We start from the raw sequence: 17,500 nt of genomic DNA, 5'->3' as shown, positions 1-17,500 counted from the left end.
TAAAAAAATTAAATTAAATTAAGTTGAGAAAATGTTAGCTGACTGACATGCCTTCTGAATATTGGGAAAAAGAGTTAACTGTATCATGAATATTGAAGTTGGGTGTCGAAAGGCTGACATCATAGCCTCTGTTCCCCTGTAATAGCCATAAGATGTAACATGGATGGCTGCAATGGAGACTACAAAGTCATGGCCATTAAGCGTGATCGTCACCAGTGTCGCCTTACTGGCACTTGTGCTGGTGGCACATGAAAAACATTTGAGTGAGGTCGTTGCCAGTGCTGGACTGACTCCTGTGCAGGTGACATGTAAAAAACACTGTTTGAGCATGGGTGTTGCCAGTACCGCCTGACTGGCCCTCGTACCAGTGGCATGTAAAAGCACCCACTACACTCTCGGAGTGGTTGGCATTAGGAAGGGCATCCAGCTGTAGAAATTCTGCCAGATCGGATTGGAGCCTGGTGCAGCCATCTAGCTCACCAGTCCTCAGTCAAATCGTCCAACACAGGCTAGCATGGAAAGCAGACGTTAAATGATGATGATGATGATGATGATGATGATGATGAGTATATATTTTTATGAACTACTAATAGTCTCATGCAATAAAACAACTCAGACAGCATTTTATAACACGTCTGGCACATTGCATGAATGTACCAGACATGTTATAAAATACTGTCTGAGTTATTTTCGTTGCATGAATCTATTAGTGGCTCATTACTACATACACAAAATTTAAAGACAGAGCAAGAGAGAGAGAGAGAGAGAGATAGAGTAATTTATCATATATACAGAAGCAAAACAATCAAGCTGTACCCTACTGTTGAGTCTGATTATAACAACAAGACAAGTGGCAAGACTTACCGATATATTGGTGCTGCCGAACACACATGACCATGGTGGATGCATTTGGTAACTTTACAACAACACTCATCCAAAGAATACATGGTACCCATATTATCTGGTTCATCTTGTGATGCATAAAATGCATTGTTTCTGTTACTTTGCATGAGGGGTGCAGTACCGTAGCCATATTTGTCTTCTACAGTGGAACCAGAATATGGTTTGGTAATAAAGTTACTCATTTCACTACCAGACCTCTGTGCAGCACTGTATTTAGTTTTAACTTGCTGGTTCCAGGCGACCAGGACCATATTGTATATTTTCTTTAAAGCTGTCCATCATAGGAGCTGGAACCCTTGAGGAGCTTCTGTGATTCGTTAGGGGCTGTGTTCCATCATTGTAATGGTCTATTCTTTGCTGGAATTGTGAAGATTTATTGCATGATATTGCTTGAACTCTTGGAGAAGGTTGATGTTCTTTATATATACCATGATAAACTCCATTTGGTGTGTAATAAGGGGTGTTTACCAAATTAGGGGCTGGAGTCATCATTGTCCTGATCATACTTTTGGGTTGCTGGGGTTTAATTTGATAAACACCAGTGGTGCCACAATGATCTGGGCTTCTAGACATCTGTGAGTTCCTCTCAATATCGTATTTGGCTAAATTTAATGTTGGAGCATCTGTGAAGAATGTCGTAGTTTGGGGATTCGAGGAAGCATTGCTGTTGAAGACTGGATGTCTGGGAGGATATTTGGCAGATTTGTTTATCTGTGTTGGAATGTATGGATTTTGGGGATTATCAGCAGATGTTGTCGAAGAAAATTGATGTTGTGTTATTAATGGCTGCCAATTTTCTGCACTGGAGTCATTTATCTCAGCTTTCTCGAATTTTGGATTACGCTGGCTGATTCTGCGATTAAATGTTTCTTTCAGGAATTCTATTTCTTGTTGCAAAGCCTGAAGCTTTTTCCTGAATGATAAGAATTAATAAAAATATTAAGACAGCAACTACTACTACTACTACTACTACTACTACTACTACTACTAGCCATGTGTTGAGAGGAATTCTTTGGGGTTTGAATAATTCACCTCTGGAAACATGGGTGTTTCGTTCATCATCCTTAATCAAACCTTATTCAGGGACCTTTTGAGCAGGATGGGCTACCCAACCTGAAGAAAATTCTAACTGAGCCCACCTGCAAGGTCATGTGCTGTTTATCTTGATATGAAATCACCATGTCACGCACATATGTTTGTGATGCATGTGCCTGGTGTACCCTTATCAGATGGGTAGTCATGATGGGTATACAGGGCTTCATATATTTGTACCCATTGTCACTTAGATGGCATGCACTGCTTTCTCACTCAATAATAATAATGATAATGGTTTCATATTTTGGCACAGGGCCAGAAATTTATCCTCTACAATAGCTTGATTTTGCCTTTCATCCTTTCGGGGTCGATAAATTAAGTACCAGTTACACACTGGGGTCGATGTAATCGACTTAATCCTACTGTCTGTCTTTGTTTGTCCCCTCTGTGTTTAGCCCCTTGTGGGCAGTAAAGAAATATATATTTATAAACCAGTCCTTTATTAAATTGACCCAACAAATTTACAATCTTTCAAGAACCATTTATTGAATATTCTGAATGGATGCCAGTTTTTAAAGAAACTTACCGATTAGGAGATGTTTTAATGAATGTTGGAATGGGATCTTTCTTTTCAGTATCTTGAGTCGTCGAGCGGGACATCGAGGTTGATCTTTTCGGTGAACCCACAACAGATTTGGTTCCATCCTGTGCACTTTCAATGGAGAACTTCTTTGAGGCATTTCTGGTCTTCTTGCCTGAAGGAAATACATTGTATCATCAGCATCATCATCGTCATCATCCTCATCACCCCCACCCCCACCCCACCACCACCAACGACAACAACAACACTGTCATCGCCATCATCAACACCAGCAGCAGCAACAACAGCAGCAACAACACACCCACCACTACCACTATCATCACCTCCACAACAATTATATATATATATATATCATCATCATCATCATCATCATTTAACGTCCGCTTTCCATGCTGGCATGGGTTGGACGGTTCAACTGGGGTCTGGGAAGCCAGAAGGCTGCACCAGGCCCAGTCTGATCTGGCAGTGTTTCTACAGCTGGATGCCCTTCCTAAATATATATATATATATATATATGTATATACATACACACACATGTATGTATGAGTCTTTGTGATAGTGTTTTACCGCACCCCCACTTGGTAAGTGTTGGTTTGTTTGCATTCCCTTAACCTAGCAGTTCAGCAAAAGGAACCAACAGAACAAGTAGACATAGAACAATAGTACTTGGGTTGATTTGTTCGACTAAACCCCTGAAGGTGGTGCCCCAGCATGGCCACAATCCAGTAACCAAAACAAGTAAAAAAACAAACGAAAAGCAAAAATAAGAACCATCTTTATCAAGCTAAGACAAAATTTGTGTATTTGAAAAAGAAAGCCCCGGGTCACATGATACTATTATTATGACCCCATCAGTCGATGCAATAACAGGACATTGTGTTGGTTACTAGTGTAAACCAGTGCTACCGTAACCCAGTATGCTGTGGCACACTGGTGTGCCATGAGGCGATGTTGGGAGTGCCGCAGTGTAACCAGAATATGATTTTTTTTCCCTAGACTTTTAGTTATATTTTTAGTTCAGTGTACTACCGAGTTTTGAGAAGAATGCAAGTGTACCACGAGAAATTGTTATTGAGCACTGGTGTGACCGACATTCCATGAAAACATTCTGAGAAAAACGAGGACATTTTTCTGCTCAAACAAGACATTCGACCTTGAACTATTTGCTAAAAGCTGGGAAGAAGACAAATTTCCCTGAAATTACTCCCGTCTTCATAAAAAAACGTAAGAACTCAAATACATTATATAATTTAGTTTCTTTCACTCAGTCGGATGAAAAAAAACAACAACAAATATATACTTCGGTTGTGTGGGAAGAAGCTTGCTTCCCATGTACCTGGTTTCAGGTTCAGTCTTAATGCACAGCACCTTGGGCAATCGTATTCTACTATAGTCATAGGCTGATCAAAGCCTTGTGAATGGATATTATATATGAAAACTGAAAGAAGCCTGTTATATCTTCTTCTTCTTCTTCTTCTTCTTCTTCTTCTTCTTCTTCTTCTTCTCCTTCTTCTTCTTCTTCTTCTTCTTCTTCTTCTTCTTCTTCTTCTTCTTCTTCCAATCAGGACTCACACCATTAGCCCACAAAGAATAATCTCTAATTCGAGCCTCCTCTAAGCTGCCAAGAATGCGTGCGGCAACTTGAAGATCCACCCACCACACGCGATAGATTGGTGGTTGTATGGGTGTGAAAGCTACGTTGTTATCCTCATTCCATAAACGGCGGCTTTTAACGGGTGGAGAGCTGAACCATCCTGGGGTACAGAGGATTCGCAATTTAGACTAGGGTCTTAAAGTTTACCACACCATAGTGGGTTGCACCATGGTTCCTCTGCTTTGCAGCAGAAGTAGGAAGAAAGAGTGAGAGAAAGTTGTGGTGAAAGAGTACAGCAGGGTTCACTATCCTCCCCCACCGGAGCCTCATGGAGCTTAGGTGTTTTTGCTCAATAAACACTCACAATGCCCGGAGCAGGAATCGAAACCGCGTTCTTACGACCGTGAGTCCAATGCCCTAACCACTGGGCCATTGCGCCTCCACTGCTGTTGTTTAGCCATAAGTCAAACCTACATCAAAGAAATCTATGATTCAAAAATGATAAAAACAACTTACAAAAAACCACATCAGAATTTCTCCGGAATTTTGAGGAAGGCTGTGATGTTATTCTGGATCTTCTGCCAGAGCTGTGAGGGTCACTCGTTTGAGTGGCACCATCCTCTGTTGATTCTATAGAACTGCTGCTTTCTGAAAGAAGTTCACTGGTGCTGACCATCTTTGATGCTGTGGTTGATTTTGCCATTTTGGGTTGCCACAATTTGGAACCTTCTTCCTCTTCGTTTTCTTCTTCATTTGTCTGTTTCTCTTTCGCTTTCTGTTTTGTAACAAAACTGTGTTGAGATTGAACCCCAGCATCACTCGTCAAATGGTGTTGGGATCTGCATAAGGATCAGGATAACAACAACCACAATAACAACAACCACAATAACAACAATAAAGCAACAGAAATTGTTATTTCTTAATGAGGCACAAAGTTACAAATTTGATGAAGGAAGAAAAGAATTGAATAATAATAATATGAGGGAATATTATTCCAAACTTACAGGGAAAAATTCAATTTAGAAATACTAAATCAAATTTCACAAAATATAATATATATATATAAATTAGAAAAAAACACCTTTTATCAATTTAATAATGAAAAAATTAAATCATACCATTTAGAAAAATTACATCTTATAGAAACATTAAGAAAGTTATTCTACCAAATATATATGTTTTATTTATTATTTTGCACATCACTTAATCATCGTTATATGTTTTATCTTATATTTAATCTTTCTATAAGATGTAATTTTTCTAAATGGTATAATCTAATTTTTTCATTATTGAATTTGATAAAAGGTGTTTTTTTTCTAATTTATATATATATATATTTAATTTAAATTTAAATTTAAATTGACTGCTGTAGTTTATTAACTGCAGATTAATTTCCTATCTCGACGCGCCAAAGTGAAAACATTTGAAAGATACACATAAATATAATTTGTAGAACTTTATACATGCTAGATTTCGGTCGAGCATTTCTGTATCTAGTTCTGGAAATTGTGTTTTGTAAACGACAGACTATGCTGATGATCTTGCAGATGTTTGTGTATCCATATACGTAAATATTAACAAGTGAAACTAATTAGTACATAGGTAATTGTTTTTTTATTTCATATATTTTCATTTGTCTTGCTTATTTTTACACTTTGGTTTTTTCCTGAATTTTTTCTTAAGAACACATTTTTCGTGGAAAATGGCAATTTTAACGTCTATATTTAGCATACAGGCTGTCTATTTTTTTTAGTGGTCAGACCTCTAAATTTTGTATATATATAAGTATGAATATGAGGTGTGTGCCTGTGTCTGTGTGTGTGTATGTGAAGGTATGTGGCCTGGTGGTTAGGTGTGTTGCACTCATGATTGTGAGATCATGATTTCAATTCCTTGATCAAGCGGTATATTGTGTTCTTGAGCAAAACACTTCATTTCACATTGTTTCAGTTCACTCAGCTGTAAATGGATAAATCCTGCAATGGATTAGTCTTCTGATCAGCGTAATATTAGCCTGCTCACCCAGCCAGTGGGCTGGTGTCATTTGATGGCTAAAACAATGTAAAGCACATTGTGACCAGCGAGGTGTAACAATATCTGATAGTCTGGTTGATCATATGATATATATATATATATATATATATGTATATATATATATATATATATATATATATATATATAATGGCTGTCTTGTGCGTTGACTAGAACCGTTGGCTGTAATAGTGAAAGTGACCGTTAGGTGTAATAGCAGTAGTAGTAGAGACCATTGGTCGTAGTAGTATACACACACCACACACACACACACATATATATACATATATATACATACATTCGTACATAAATATATATATATATACATATAATATATATATACATATACATACATACATACATATACATGTATATGTACATATATATATATATATACATATACATGTATATGTACGTATGTATGTATATATATGTATATATGTGTGTGTGTGTGTGTGTATACTACTACGACCAATGGTCTCTACTACTACTGCTATTACACCTAACGGTCACTTTCACTATTACAGCCAACGGTTCTAGTCAACGCACAAGACAGCCATTATGTTCCCACACACAAAACACCACCACATGGACTCTGTTGAAATTAGTAAGAAACAATTATGAATTTTTCTTTTATTACAGTTAGCTTTTAAAAATATATATTTTTAATAAGTTTCGTTTTTTCAAGAAGAACCGAAACATGTAAAATCTCTCAGAAAATTAAAATTTATCTTCTATAGTGGGCGTTTTCAAACTTCTTTTTTATAAATATATACCCACTCATATGCCGCCTGCACTTTTTATAAATATATGTAAATGTATGTATATATATATATATATATATACACACACACACACACACACACACACACACACACACACACACATATATATATATATATATATGTATATAATATATAGTTGTATGTATATATGGGTGGAGAAGTTTCGAGTCTTTGTCAGTGTTTTTCTATATACTGACTTTTCCAACTGGTGTAAACATAGAAAAAAGTCAGGATGTAATACCCTTGATCATAAGTCTGCTGGGGCAGGGATGACTTGGCGTTAAACAGCAATAACTGCAAAAGCCAATCAACAAAGAAGCAGACACAGTTAGAGAACATTCAGTTAGGAATCAGGAATTTGTATCTAAACTGATGGTGCTTCTAGAAATAGCTGCCAAATTTCTCTCAAACTATGTCTTACCATTTTAAAAAATAGGACAAAATACCTATTTCTTTACTGCCCACAAGAGGCTACACACAGAGGGGACAAACAAGGACAGACAAATGGATTAAGTCGATTATATCGACCCCAGTGCATAACTGGTACTTATTTAATCGACCTCGAAAGGATGAAAGGCAAAGTTGACCTCGGCGGAATTTGAACTCAGAACATAGTGACGGACGAAATACCGCTAAGCATTTCATCTGGGGTGCTAATGTTTCTGCCAGCTCGCCGCCTTATAAAATAGGACAAAATATTGCATAATGTAGTCTTTTAACAAGAAAATGAGCAAGGAGAAGGCCATGGCTGGAACACTTTTGATTGTAGACCTGTTGGATGCTTTGGGTAGCAAACAGCAAGAACAATAACAAGAATATCAAGCAGTTCCAATTTGCCAAACTTTGCTGCTGTTAACTTACCTTTTTGGTAAAACCAAAGAACTTTGAACATGTTGCTGCTGATTAACTCTTGACATCAATTCTTGGTTTGTTGACATAGTACAGGGATCATTTCTTACTAAAGTTCCTTTGTCTGTAGATGTGGTACTATGGTCAGTTCTTGCTGCAGGTTCAACCGCCATTGGAACAGTTTGGTTGCTTCTTGCCCGAGATGTTGTGTCCATTGGTGTGGCTTGACCAGTTCTGTTTAACGACATTGCATCTGTCTGTTTGGAAACAACTTCAGGATTACTGATTGGATGTTCTTTATTCGTATCAGTGAATTTGGTTAATGGCAGAAGGCCAGACATGGATTGCCTGGAATGCTTTGATGGAAGTGACAAGTTCCAGACATCGGAGATTCCACTGTCTGGGACACTGGTTGTGCTGCTAACTTCGTCACACTGGAAAAAAATTATTACATATATATTGTGTTGAGTCAAAAGTTTTGCAAAGTTTTGGCAACTATAAGACATCAAGTTGGCAGAATCATTAGAGTGCCAGGCAAAATGCTTAGTGGCATTTCATCTGTCCTTATGTTCTGAGTTCAAATTCTGCCTAGTTTGACTTTGCCATTCATCCTTTCGGGGTTAATAAATTAAGTACCAGTGGGGTGGATGTAATCAACTAGTCCCCTCCTGCAAAATTTTAGTCCTTGTACCTTTAGTAGAAAGGAATACTTTGGTAACTTACTTGCATTATTTGTCAATTTACCAAAAAAGTGGTCTAGCATTCAAGGTAGAGACCATCTTGTTGCCCTGTCTGGAGCCACCTTGCAACCAGTTCTTTAATCCCATGCTGATACCTGTTCTTGTCCTTCAGGGTAAAGAACACCTTCACTGAAGCCTCTACCTCCTCTTATTTCTTTATTGCCCACAAGGGGCTAAACACAGAGGAGACAAACAAGGACAGACAAAGGGATTAAGACAATTAAATTTACCCCAGTGCATAACTGGTACTTAATTTATCGACCCTGAAAGGATGAGAGCAAAGTTGACCTCAGCGGAATTTGAACCCAGAACGTAACGGCAGATGAAATACCTATTTCTTTACTACCCACAAGAGGCTAAACACAGAGAGGTTTGGGCTAAACCAATGATATGCAGGTGTCAATGAATGGTTGAACGACCAAATCCAAGTTTCTCTGCTAGTTCCTCAACAGGTATGATGGGATTTAGTTTGAGGGTTTGTTGGACATACTCATCGAGCTCACCAGCTCTTCCAGCATGAGGTCATCTTCTAGGCTGTAATTTCCAGCTCAGAATTTCTGGAACCACCATTGACACTGGCTTACGCTTATTGTCCAATCCCCAAATACTGCATTAATATTCCTTGCATTTTCCACTGCGTTGTTGCCTTTATTGAACTCATAAAGCAAAATATGCCAAATATGCTCCTTTGTCACTTCCATTATGGCTTTGAAAATATAACTGTTAAAATCGAACTGCACTCTTCACAACTTTCACTAAGAATAAGCACAAGGTAAATTACTACCTGCTTTTATAGCAAGTTGATGCAGGTAGTTTATCCTGTCCCTTTCCAACTTTTTGTTCATGAAATTGAAAAGATGGCATTATTTATGGGATGGCCCAATAGATATATTCATACATACATATGTGCATACATACATACATACATACATACATACATACATGCATACATACATACATGCACATATGCATGCATACATACATACACACATATATATAGAAAGAGAAAAAGAGATAAATATACAGGTATATTCATATATATGTACATATATAAAAACATATATACATACACACTCAGAAGCAGGCAAAGGTATATAGACACTAATGCACAAGCATAAAAAAATAACACACATACACACACACATGCGCATGCACGCACACACACACATATGCGCACGTACACACACATGTGTGCATGCACACACACACACATCAACTGACAAAGACACACTAACACATACATCTAAACTCACAAACATACAAATACAAACACACACATTTACACCTGCACATATGCAGATGTACACATACAGACAAAGACACACATGCAGTTATTGACATAAGCAAAGGCACACACATACACACACATCAAATTGATTAGATGCTTTTTTTTTTTTTTACCTTTTTATTTCTTGTTCCAGTTTTGTTTTCAGGAACTTCTGGAAGGCATCGACTCACACGGAAGTTTCTGTTTGATTCTGAAATTCAGGAGAATTCAACATTAAAATGTTTCCTGATATTTTTTTAAAATTTTATTTTATCTAGTTTCAGCTCACGAGCTGTGGCCATGCTGGGGCACCGCCATTTTTTTAGTACAACAGGGGTCACCCCACTCCCTGCCGGAGCCTCATGGAGCTTTAGGTGTTTTCGCTCAATAAACACACACAACGTCCTGTCTGGGAATCGAAACCGCGATCCTCTGACTGCGAGTCTGGTGCCCTAACCACTGGGCCATTGCGCCTCCTATTATATATCCAAAAACTATTACATACTTCAGCCTCTTGCTCTCAGACATGATAGCACATCTTTGAGTGAGAGGTTGGTGTCTGTGAGGGACTTTATATTAATTAGTCAAGCAGCTCTTTATGTTAATTAGTAGAGTAGCCCCTCTCTAGATGTTGTCTATGATGTTTGTGTATGTATTAGTCACAGCACCATCCTAGAAGTGGGACCAATAACCACCCCTTCATGACCCCTATGTACCTCATCTTAGATAAGTTTGTTGTGATCTAAGAACCATTTTTAACACAATCACTGTTTGGTCCTTAGGTGCCTTTAGTAGGGACCTACTCTCTGTTAGACGTATTCAGACCAAGTCTCTTGTCTGACAATACTACAGAAGAGAGATGATAGCACCTGAGGCATTTACTGGATCTCTGGAATTGGTAGGAAATGTGTTGGAGGGAAAGAATCATAGAGGATTAATGCTGTAGGGAGAAGCAGATCGGGGTATTGAGATCGGGGGTGGGGCCTTTTTTGTCAGGCCTAGGGAAAGGGTACTGCCCATAGCTTTTGCAGGCCTTCCAAGACTGGTGACATTGATGCTGTTGGTGCTCAGCTCAAATTGTTGCAAGTGAACACCAGTAGGTAAGACATGCCATACACTTCACAAAAGCCATTGGTGCCTGTGCCCACACGCTGAGGAAAGCTGCGTTCAGTTCCACATGAGTTGTCAGCCTTGGGACCACCTGGTTCAGCGATCCCTGGATTTTATCCCACAGATTTTCAAATCTGGGCTGAGAGCCGGCCATGGCATGGTTCTGATGTTGTGCAGATGCAGGAAGTCCATGGTGACCCTGGTCATGTGGGAGAGACCATTGTCCTGCATGAACATGTGGCTATCGTGACACGTGAAGAAGAGCATGATGTGAGGTCTTAGGATCTGGTCAATGTAGCGCTGTGCTGTGATGCCATTCCCTCTGCCTGCACCAACATTTTGGAAGACATGGGGCCCAAATCTCTGATTTTGGCCTATAGCACCTGAAACCATGATGCTTTGGCCACCCCATGTGTCTCTCTCCATGACACATGCGTCATGTGTTCACCCCTCCTACATCACACCCTCACTCTGCTATCTAAGGTGGAAATGCAGTACCCGCTCTCATCAGAGAAGACTATCAACCTTCATTGTTGATGGCTGCCAATGTTGGTGTTGTGTAACCCACTGTAGTTGTGCCTGATGGTGGCGGGCGGTGAGGACAGGCCCTCGAGCCGGATGACGGCAACACAGATTGTTGGCAGCCAGTCGATGTTGTGCCATGTCATCATTGATGGGTTGATGTTCAGTGCCAATTGGCTCACAAGCTGTCACACTGACTGGTCTGAAGGGATCAGAAATGTGTTGCAGGTGGATGAAGTGATCCTGCCTGGGCATGGTCATCCGAGGGCGCCCTCTGCGGGCACAGTGTGCAGTGCTGTTGGTGTTGTTGTATCACTGTTGCAGGTGATAGATGGTGCTGACATGGACATCGTAAGCTTTTGCAACAACCAGAGCACACTGCCCTGCTTGCAATTGGTCAATAGCTTGTTCTCTCTGCACTGCTGACAATCAGGTTATACCTGATGTGTCCAAATTATGAATGCCAGGAACACAGTTCAAGTTGATTTTTATACCCATAACCTCTACAAGATGCACATGCATTTTGGTTAGGTAACCTCCAATTTTGGTCTCAGCCATAAACCAGCATGTCTTGGAATATTTATACTTACATCCCAATAACAAATTTTCAGAATTTACTATATAAAAATTTCGTTTTTGGATTTGGTTTGCAAGATTCTTTATATGAGTTCGTCTGTCGTGTCTGAGGAGAGTCATTTTCTTTTTGTGCCTTATTATGTAACATACTCACAGGTAAATTTTCCACTTTTTTCTTATTTTTATTGTCCTAAACTTTTCGTTGCATCTTGCAACCTTTCCAATAGTTTTGACTCTCGAGAGTCAAAACTATTGGAAAGGTTGCAAGATGCAACGAAAAGTTTAGGACAATAAAAATAAGAAAAAAGTGGAAAATTTACCTGTGAGTATGTTACATAATAAGGCACAAAAAGAAAATGACTCTCCCCAGACACAACAGTATATAAAAATTACATTTGAAAAAAATCGCATTTCATTTGTGGTTCAGTGTGTTTATAGCTATACCTAAAAGATAAGATGGTCACATCTGGAATGATTTTTATCGCAGGTCAAAATTACAACAACAATAACAATAAAGGCAACAACAACACGAATAAAGAAGTTTGCTTATCTTATCTTTCAACAATACTCACCGTTTTTGAGGACCAAATTTTCCTGGGTTTCTCCTTCAACAGTGATTTTCTGCTAATTAAATGTTTATACATTGATAAAATATTCAAAGAATAGATAATGCTTTGATAAAGGTATAGATATAAACATGGTTACGTTTTTTTTTTTATCTTGATTCAGTTATTGGACTGTGACCATGCTGGAGCATGTTTTTGGAAGATTTCATTGTATCAACACTAGTTGTTGAACATTGTGGGAGGCAAGCATATGCACACACACACACGCGCACACACACACACACACACACATGCACACACATGCACACACACACACACACACGCACATATGCACACACACATATGCACACACACATATGTTGATATATATTTATATAATCACAGGAGTGCTCGTGTGGTAAGTAGCTTGCTTACCAACCACATGGTTCCAGGTTCAGTCCCACTGCATGGCACTTTGGGCAAGTATCTTTTGTTATAGCCTTGGTTCCAACCAAAGCCTTGTGAGTGGATTTGGTAGACGGAAACTGAAATGAGCCCGTCATGTGTATGTGTTTGTTTGTGTCTGTCTCTCACACCATGACTTGACAATTGATTGTGGTGTGTTTAAGCTCCCATAACTTAGCAGTTTGGCAAAGAGACCAATAGAATATGTACTAGGCTTACAAAGAATAAGTCCTGGAGTCGCTTTGTTTGACTAAAGGCGGTGCTCCAGCATGGCCACAGTCAAATGACTGAAACAAATAATAGAATAAAAAAAGTAAAGAATATATATACATACAAATAGTATATATTTTATGTATATATACACACACACACATGCACACAAACACACAGATACACACCATACACACATGACATTCATTATATGTGTGTATTCTGTATACATGTATGTGTGTTGCCATCATGGAAGCAATATTTTTTTTGTCAAGAAATAACAAACAAAAATTGTGTTTAATTGTTTTCCTTAATAAATAGAGTACCAAATATCACAAAAATTTGTACTGCACTGCTGAAGGTAAATATGAAAATAAATATGAAAAAAAGGATAAAATATACTATTTCTGAGATATTTCACTTACACACAAACAGCCGTACAGTTTTAGTATTATTGAGATATCTAATATAATAAATGTGAAAACTAATTTCTGTGTGCCAGTGTGTCACACTTTAACCCACTTCTCTTACTATTCAATGATACTTCAACTATTCCTTGTGCTGGGGTGAGAGTAATAATAGAAACAGTGAGGGCAGTGGTAAAGACAGAGAGAGAAAGAAAAAGAGAGACAGAAATTTAGGGAGAGTTGATGATGTTTTATTAAAAGTAGTAGTGTTGATGGTGGCAGTGGGAGTAATAATAAAAGAGAGAGAAAGAGTGGGTATGCGAGAGAGAAAAAGAAATGATGTACAACTTTGTTTAACCATGTCTCTTTGACAGAAATTCCTGTGGCCAACGTACTGAAGCAGCATACTGAACACTATCATTTTTAGGGGTTTTTTTTGCTTTCTATAATACATATACACATATCTATATATATAAAACTGAGACACTGCATGGACCCTAAGTAAGGCATGTGTAAAATTTGAATGAAAGCGGTTGGATAGTTCTTGAGTTTTAGTGATGCACACACACACACACACACAAATACACACACACATTTTCAGTAATGTGTGTGTGAGTGTGTGTTAGATATTAGATAATAATATGAATGGTTTATACCTGGTAGCTTACTGATAAAATACGGTCCTTTCACAGTGTTTGCTATGTGTCTGGTTAATGAGAAACAATTTTTATTAATCACTACAATTGTTTCAACACATCTAGCATTGATCCCTCATGGATGGGATACTTGACAACTGGTTCAGGAGCATCCGATGGTGCAGACATGTCGCTTTGGGTGATAAATAGATGCAACAATTGTAGTGATTAATAAAAACTCTCATATCTTCCATCTTCTGTCTCTCATTAACCATATATATATATATATATATATATATATATATATATTATATATATATATATATATACTCTTTTACTCTTTTACTTGTTTCAGTCATTTGACTGTGGCCATGCTGGAGCATCGCCTTTAGTCGAGGAAATTGCCCCCCCCCAGGACTTATTCTTTCTAAGCCTAGTACTTATTCTATTGGTCTCTTTTGCCGAACCGCTAAGTTACGGCGACATAAACACACCACCATCGGTTGTCAAGCACAGACACACAAACACACACTCATATATATACATATATACAATGGGCATTTTTCAGTTTCCCCTTTACCAAATCCACTCACAAGGCTTTGGTCGGCCCGAGGCTATAGTAGAAGACACTTGCCCAAGGTGCCACGCAGCATGACTGAACCTGGAACCATGTGGTTGGTAAGCAAACTACTTACCACACAGCGACTCCTGTGCCTATTATATATATATATATATATATATATATATATATATTATATATATATATATATATATATATATATATATATATATATATATATATATTATATATATATATAAATTTATATATGAGGATAATATCGATATTTAAGTGTCGAAATTATCAAGTGGCCAGCATGAAAGAAATACCTTACAAAGGTAAAAAAAATTTTTAACAATTAAAAATGAGGGTGTCTAAAAGACACCAACATGCCGAAATAGCAGTCGAAACACTGACTATAGTACCACGTTAAATGTTCATATCGCACCATGAGGTAAATATCGATATTATCCTCATATATAAATTTATATAATTCGTTATTATATTCACTGCGGTGCTTATTTTAATCATATCGTTATTATGCGGTGATTTGGCGGGCGATTCAGACTGGCTGTGTCCATACGTGCATATGTATGTATGTACGGCGCTCGTATATGTAAGTATATCGTTTGCTGTGCATATATATATCTGTATTGATGTACCCTTGATATATTCAATTGATGACGGTAAAGCTTATCTAAAGCAGAACCAGAAATCCTTGGATCTTGAATTATTCAATAATTTTTGCTTGTATGTTTTGTCCCTCCGCTTTACCTCATGGTGCGATATGAACATTTAACGTGGTACTATAGTCAGTGTTTCGACTGCTATTTCGGCATGTTGGTGTCTTTTAGACACCCTCATTTTTAATTATATATATATATATATATATATATATTATATATATATATATATATATAGTTTGTAGGAACCATAAATCAGGAGAAGAAGCACACTCTAAAATGTAGAGCAGTATACATTAAAAATGGGGGAGGCTGATTTATGAGATTGCTTTAGGTTTCCAGTCTATAAAAGGTTTAGCTTTATGGTGTATCATCAGACCCCAAAAGGTCTTGTGGGGTTCTGATGATACACCATAAACCTAAACCCTTTATTGATGGGAAACCTAAGGTAATCTCATAAACTGCCCTTCCCCATTTTTAATATATATATATATATATATATATCATCATCATCATCATTGTTTAACGTCCACTTTCCATGCTAGCATGGGTTGGATGATTTGCCTGAGGTCTGGCAAACCAGATGGCTGTACCAGGCTCCAATCTTGATCTGGTAGAGTTTCTACAGCTGGATGCCCTTCCTAACGCCAACCACTCCGAGAGTGTAGTGGGTGCTTTTTACACACCTATAATATATATATATATATATAAGATTCAAGGAGTTTTTGGCAGGGTGACTCCAAATAATAGGTATGTGCTCTGAGTAACGATGTAAACCTTTTAGTATATAGCTAAATTAAATGTCCTTGTCAAGTCTTGCCAAACTGTATATATATGTATATATATATGTATATAATCAATTCAAATAAACATAAAATTGAAATGCATGAATAATAAAAAAAAAACTGACAAACAACAAGGGGAAGAAATGTAATTTGCTTGACACTTGGTAAAAAGAGAAAGTTTGACATTTCAAGCATAGCTCTTCCTTGGAAAAGAAGAAGGGAAAAGTTCAAAGAATGAAAAGAAATCGTCCCTTCCCCTACCCCAACCCACCCAGTCCTTCTTCCCCGCCAGAGCATCATTCCTCTGAAATTCCCACCCTGCTTGTGTCCTTCTCTCACTTGTTGACTTACGAAGATTCAAGAGGAACATTGGAGAGCATTGAGCCCATTGGTCTTGGAGGACCTCGCTGGTCATCAAGGACAATGACCCTCCTCTTGACCCAGCAATTAAAAAAAAACACAATAAAAAAGTAATAATAGTCACAGGACATTAAAATGCCTTTGGTTTTTATCTGTGCATACCTTTGCTATGACCATTTCAGCCAATATGTCGGAATCCATTCCTGCTTTATGTCTGGAAACATAAAAAAAATAAACAAGTATTAACTTTTTGCATATATTATTCTTTTATTCTTTTATTCTTTTATTCTTTTATTCCATTATTCTTTTACTTGTTTCAGTCATTTGACTGTGGCTTGGCATGGGCACCGCCTTTTAGGGTTTTAGTCAAACAAATCAACCCCAGGACTTATTTTTTTAACCTTCCTACTTATTCTATTAGTGTTTTTTGCCAAACCACTAAGTTACAGGGATGTAAACACTCCAATACCAGTCAAATGGTGATGGGGGGGGGCAAACACAGACACAAAGACATATATACATATATATATACACACACTTCCTTGTGTTATTTGTCATGTACTCTATTTTTTCGATGTTTAAGAAAAATGTCCAGTTCCTTGGTTTTGTGTTTATGTTTTCATTTCTCATTGTGTTCGACGTTTTTTTGGTGTCCTGTACCCATATATGCATGTATATATACATGTAGATGTAGGTATGTACATATATGTATGTATATATGCATATGTTTTATTTATTAATTTGCTATTACACGACAGAATTCACGCATCCATTTCTAAGTAAGTTTGTTCTTAATATATATATATATATATATATATATATATATATATATACTGTT

General features: G+C 37.6%; 1 protein-coding gene across 1 annotated transcript in view; it reads right to left on the bottom strand.

Annotated features, from left to right (window-relative positions):
* LOC115231370 overlaps positions 1–17,500 on the bottom strand; it is a 29,259-nt gene that overhangs the window by 607 nt on the left and 11,152 nt on the right. The window contains exons 5-11 of the mRNA XM_036500055.1: positions 16,825–16,876; positions 12,586–12,634; positions 9,940–10,016; positions 7,811–8,232; positions 4,650–4,972; positions 2,525–2,693; positions 865–1,816 (exon numbers count right to left, since the gene is read on the bottom strand). Coding sequence (XP_036355948.1) covers positions 1,123–1,816; positions 2,525–2,693; positions 4,650–4,972; positions 7,811–8,232; positions 9,940–10,016; positions 12,586–12,634; positions 16,825–16,876 — 1,786 coding nt within the window. The 3' untranslated portion in view covers positions 865–1,122. The remainder of the gene's footprint in view (positions 1–864; positions 1,817–2,524; positions 2,694–4,649; positions 4,973–7,810; positions 8,233–9,939; positions 10,017–12,585; positions 12,635–16,824; positions 16,877–17,500) is intronic.

Source organism: Octopus sinensis, unplaced genomic scaffold (assembly GCF_006345805.1).
Source record: "Octopus sinensis unplaced genomic scaffold, ASM634580v1 Contig18334, whole genome shotgun sequence".
Taxonomy (NCBI): Eukaryota; Metazoa; Mollusca; class Cephalopoda; order Octopoda; family Octopodidae; genus Octopus; species Octopus sinensis.
Note: the sequence above shows the minus strand (reverse complement) of the source record. Positions and strands in the feature narration are given on the sequence as shown.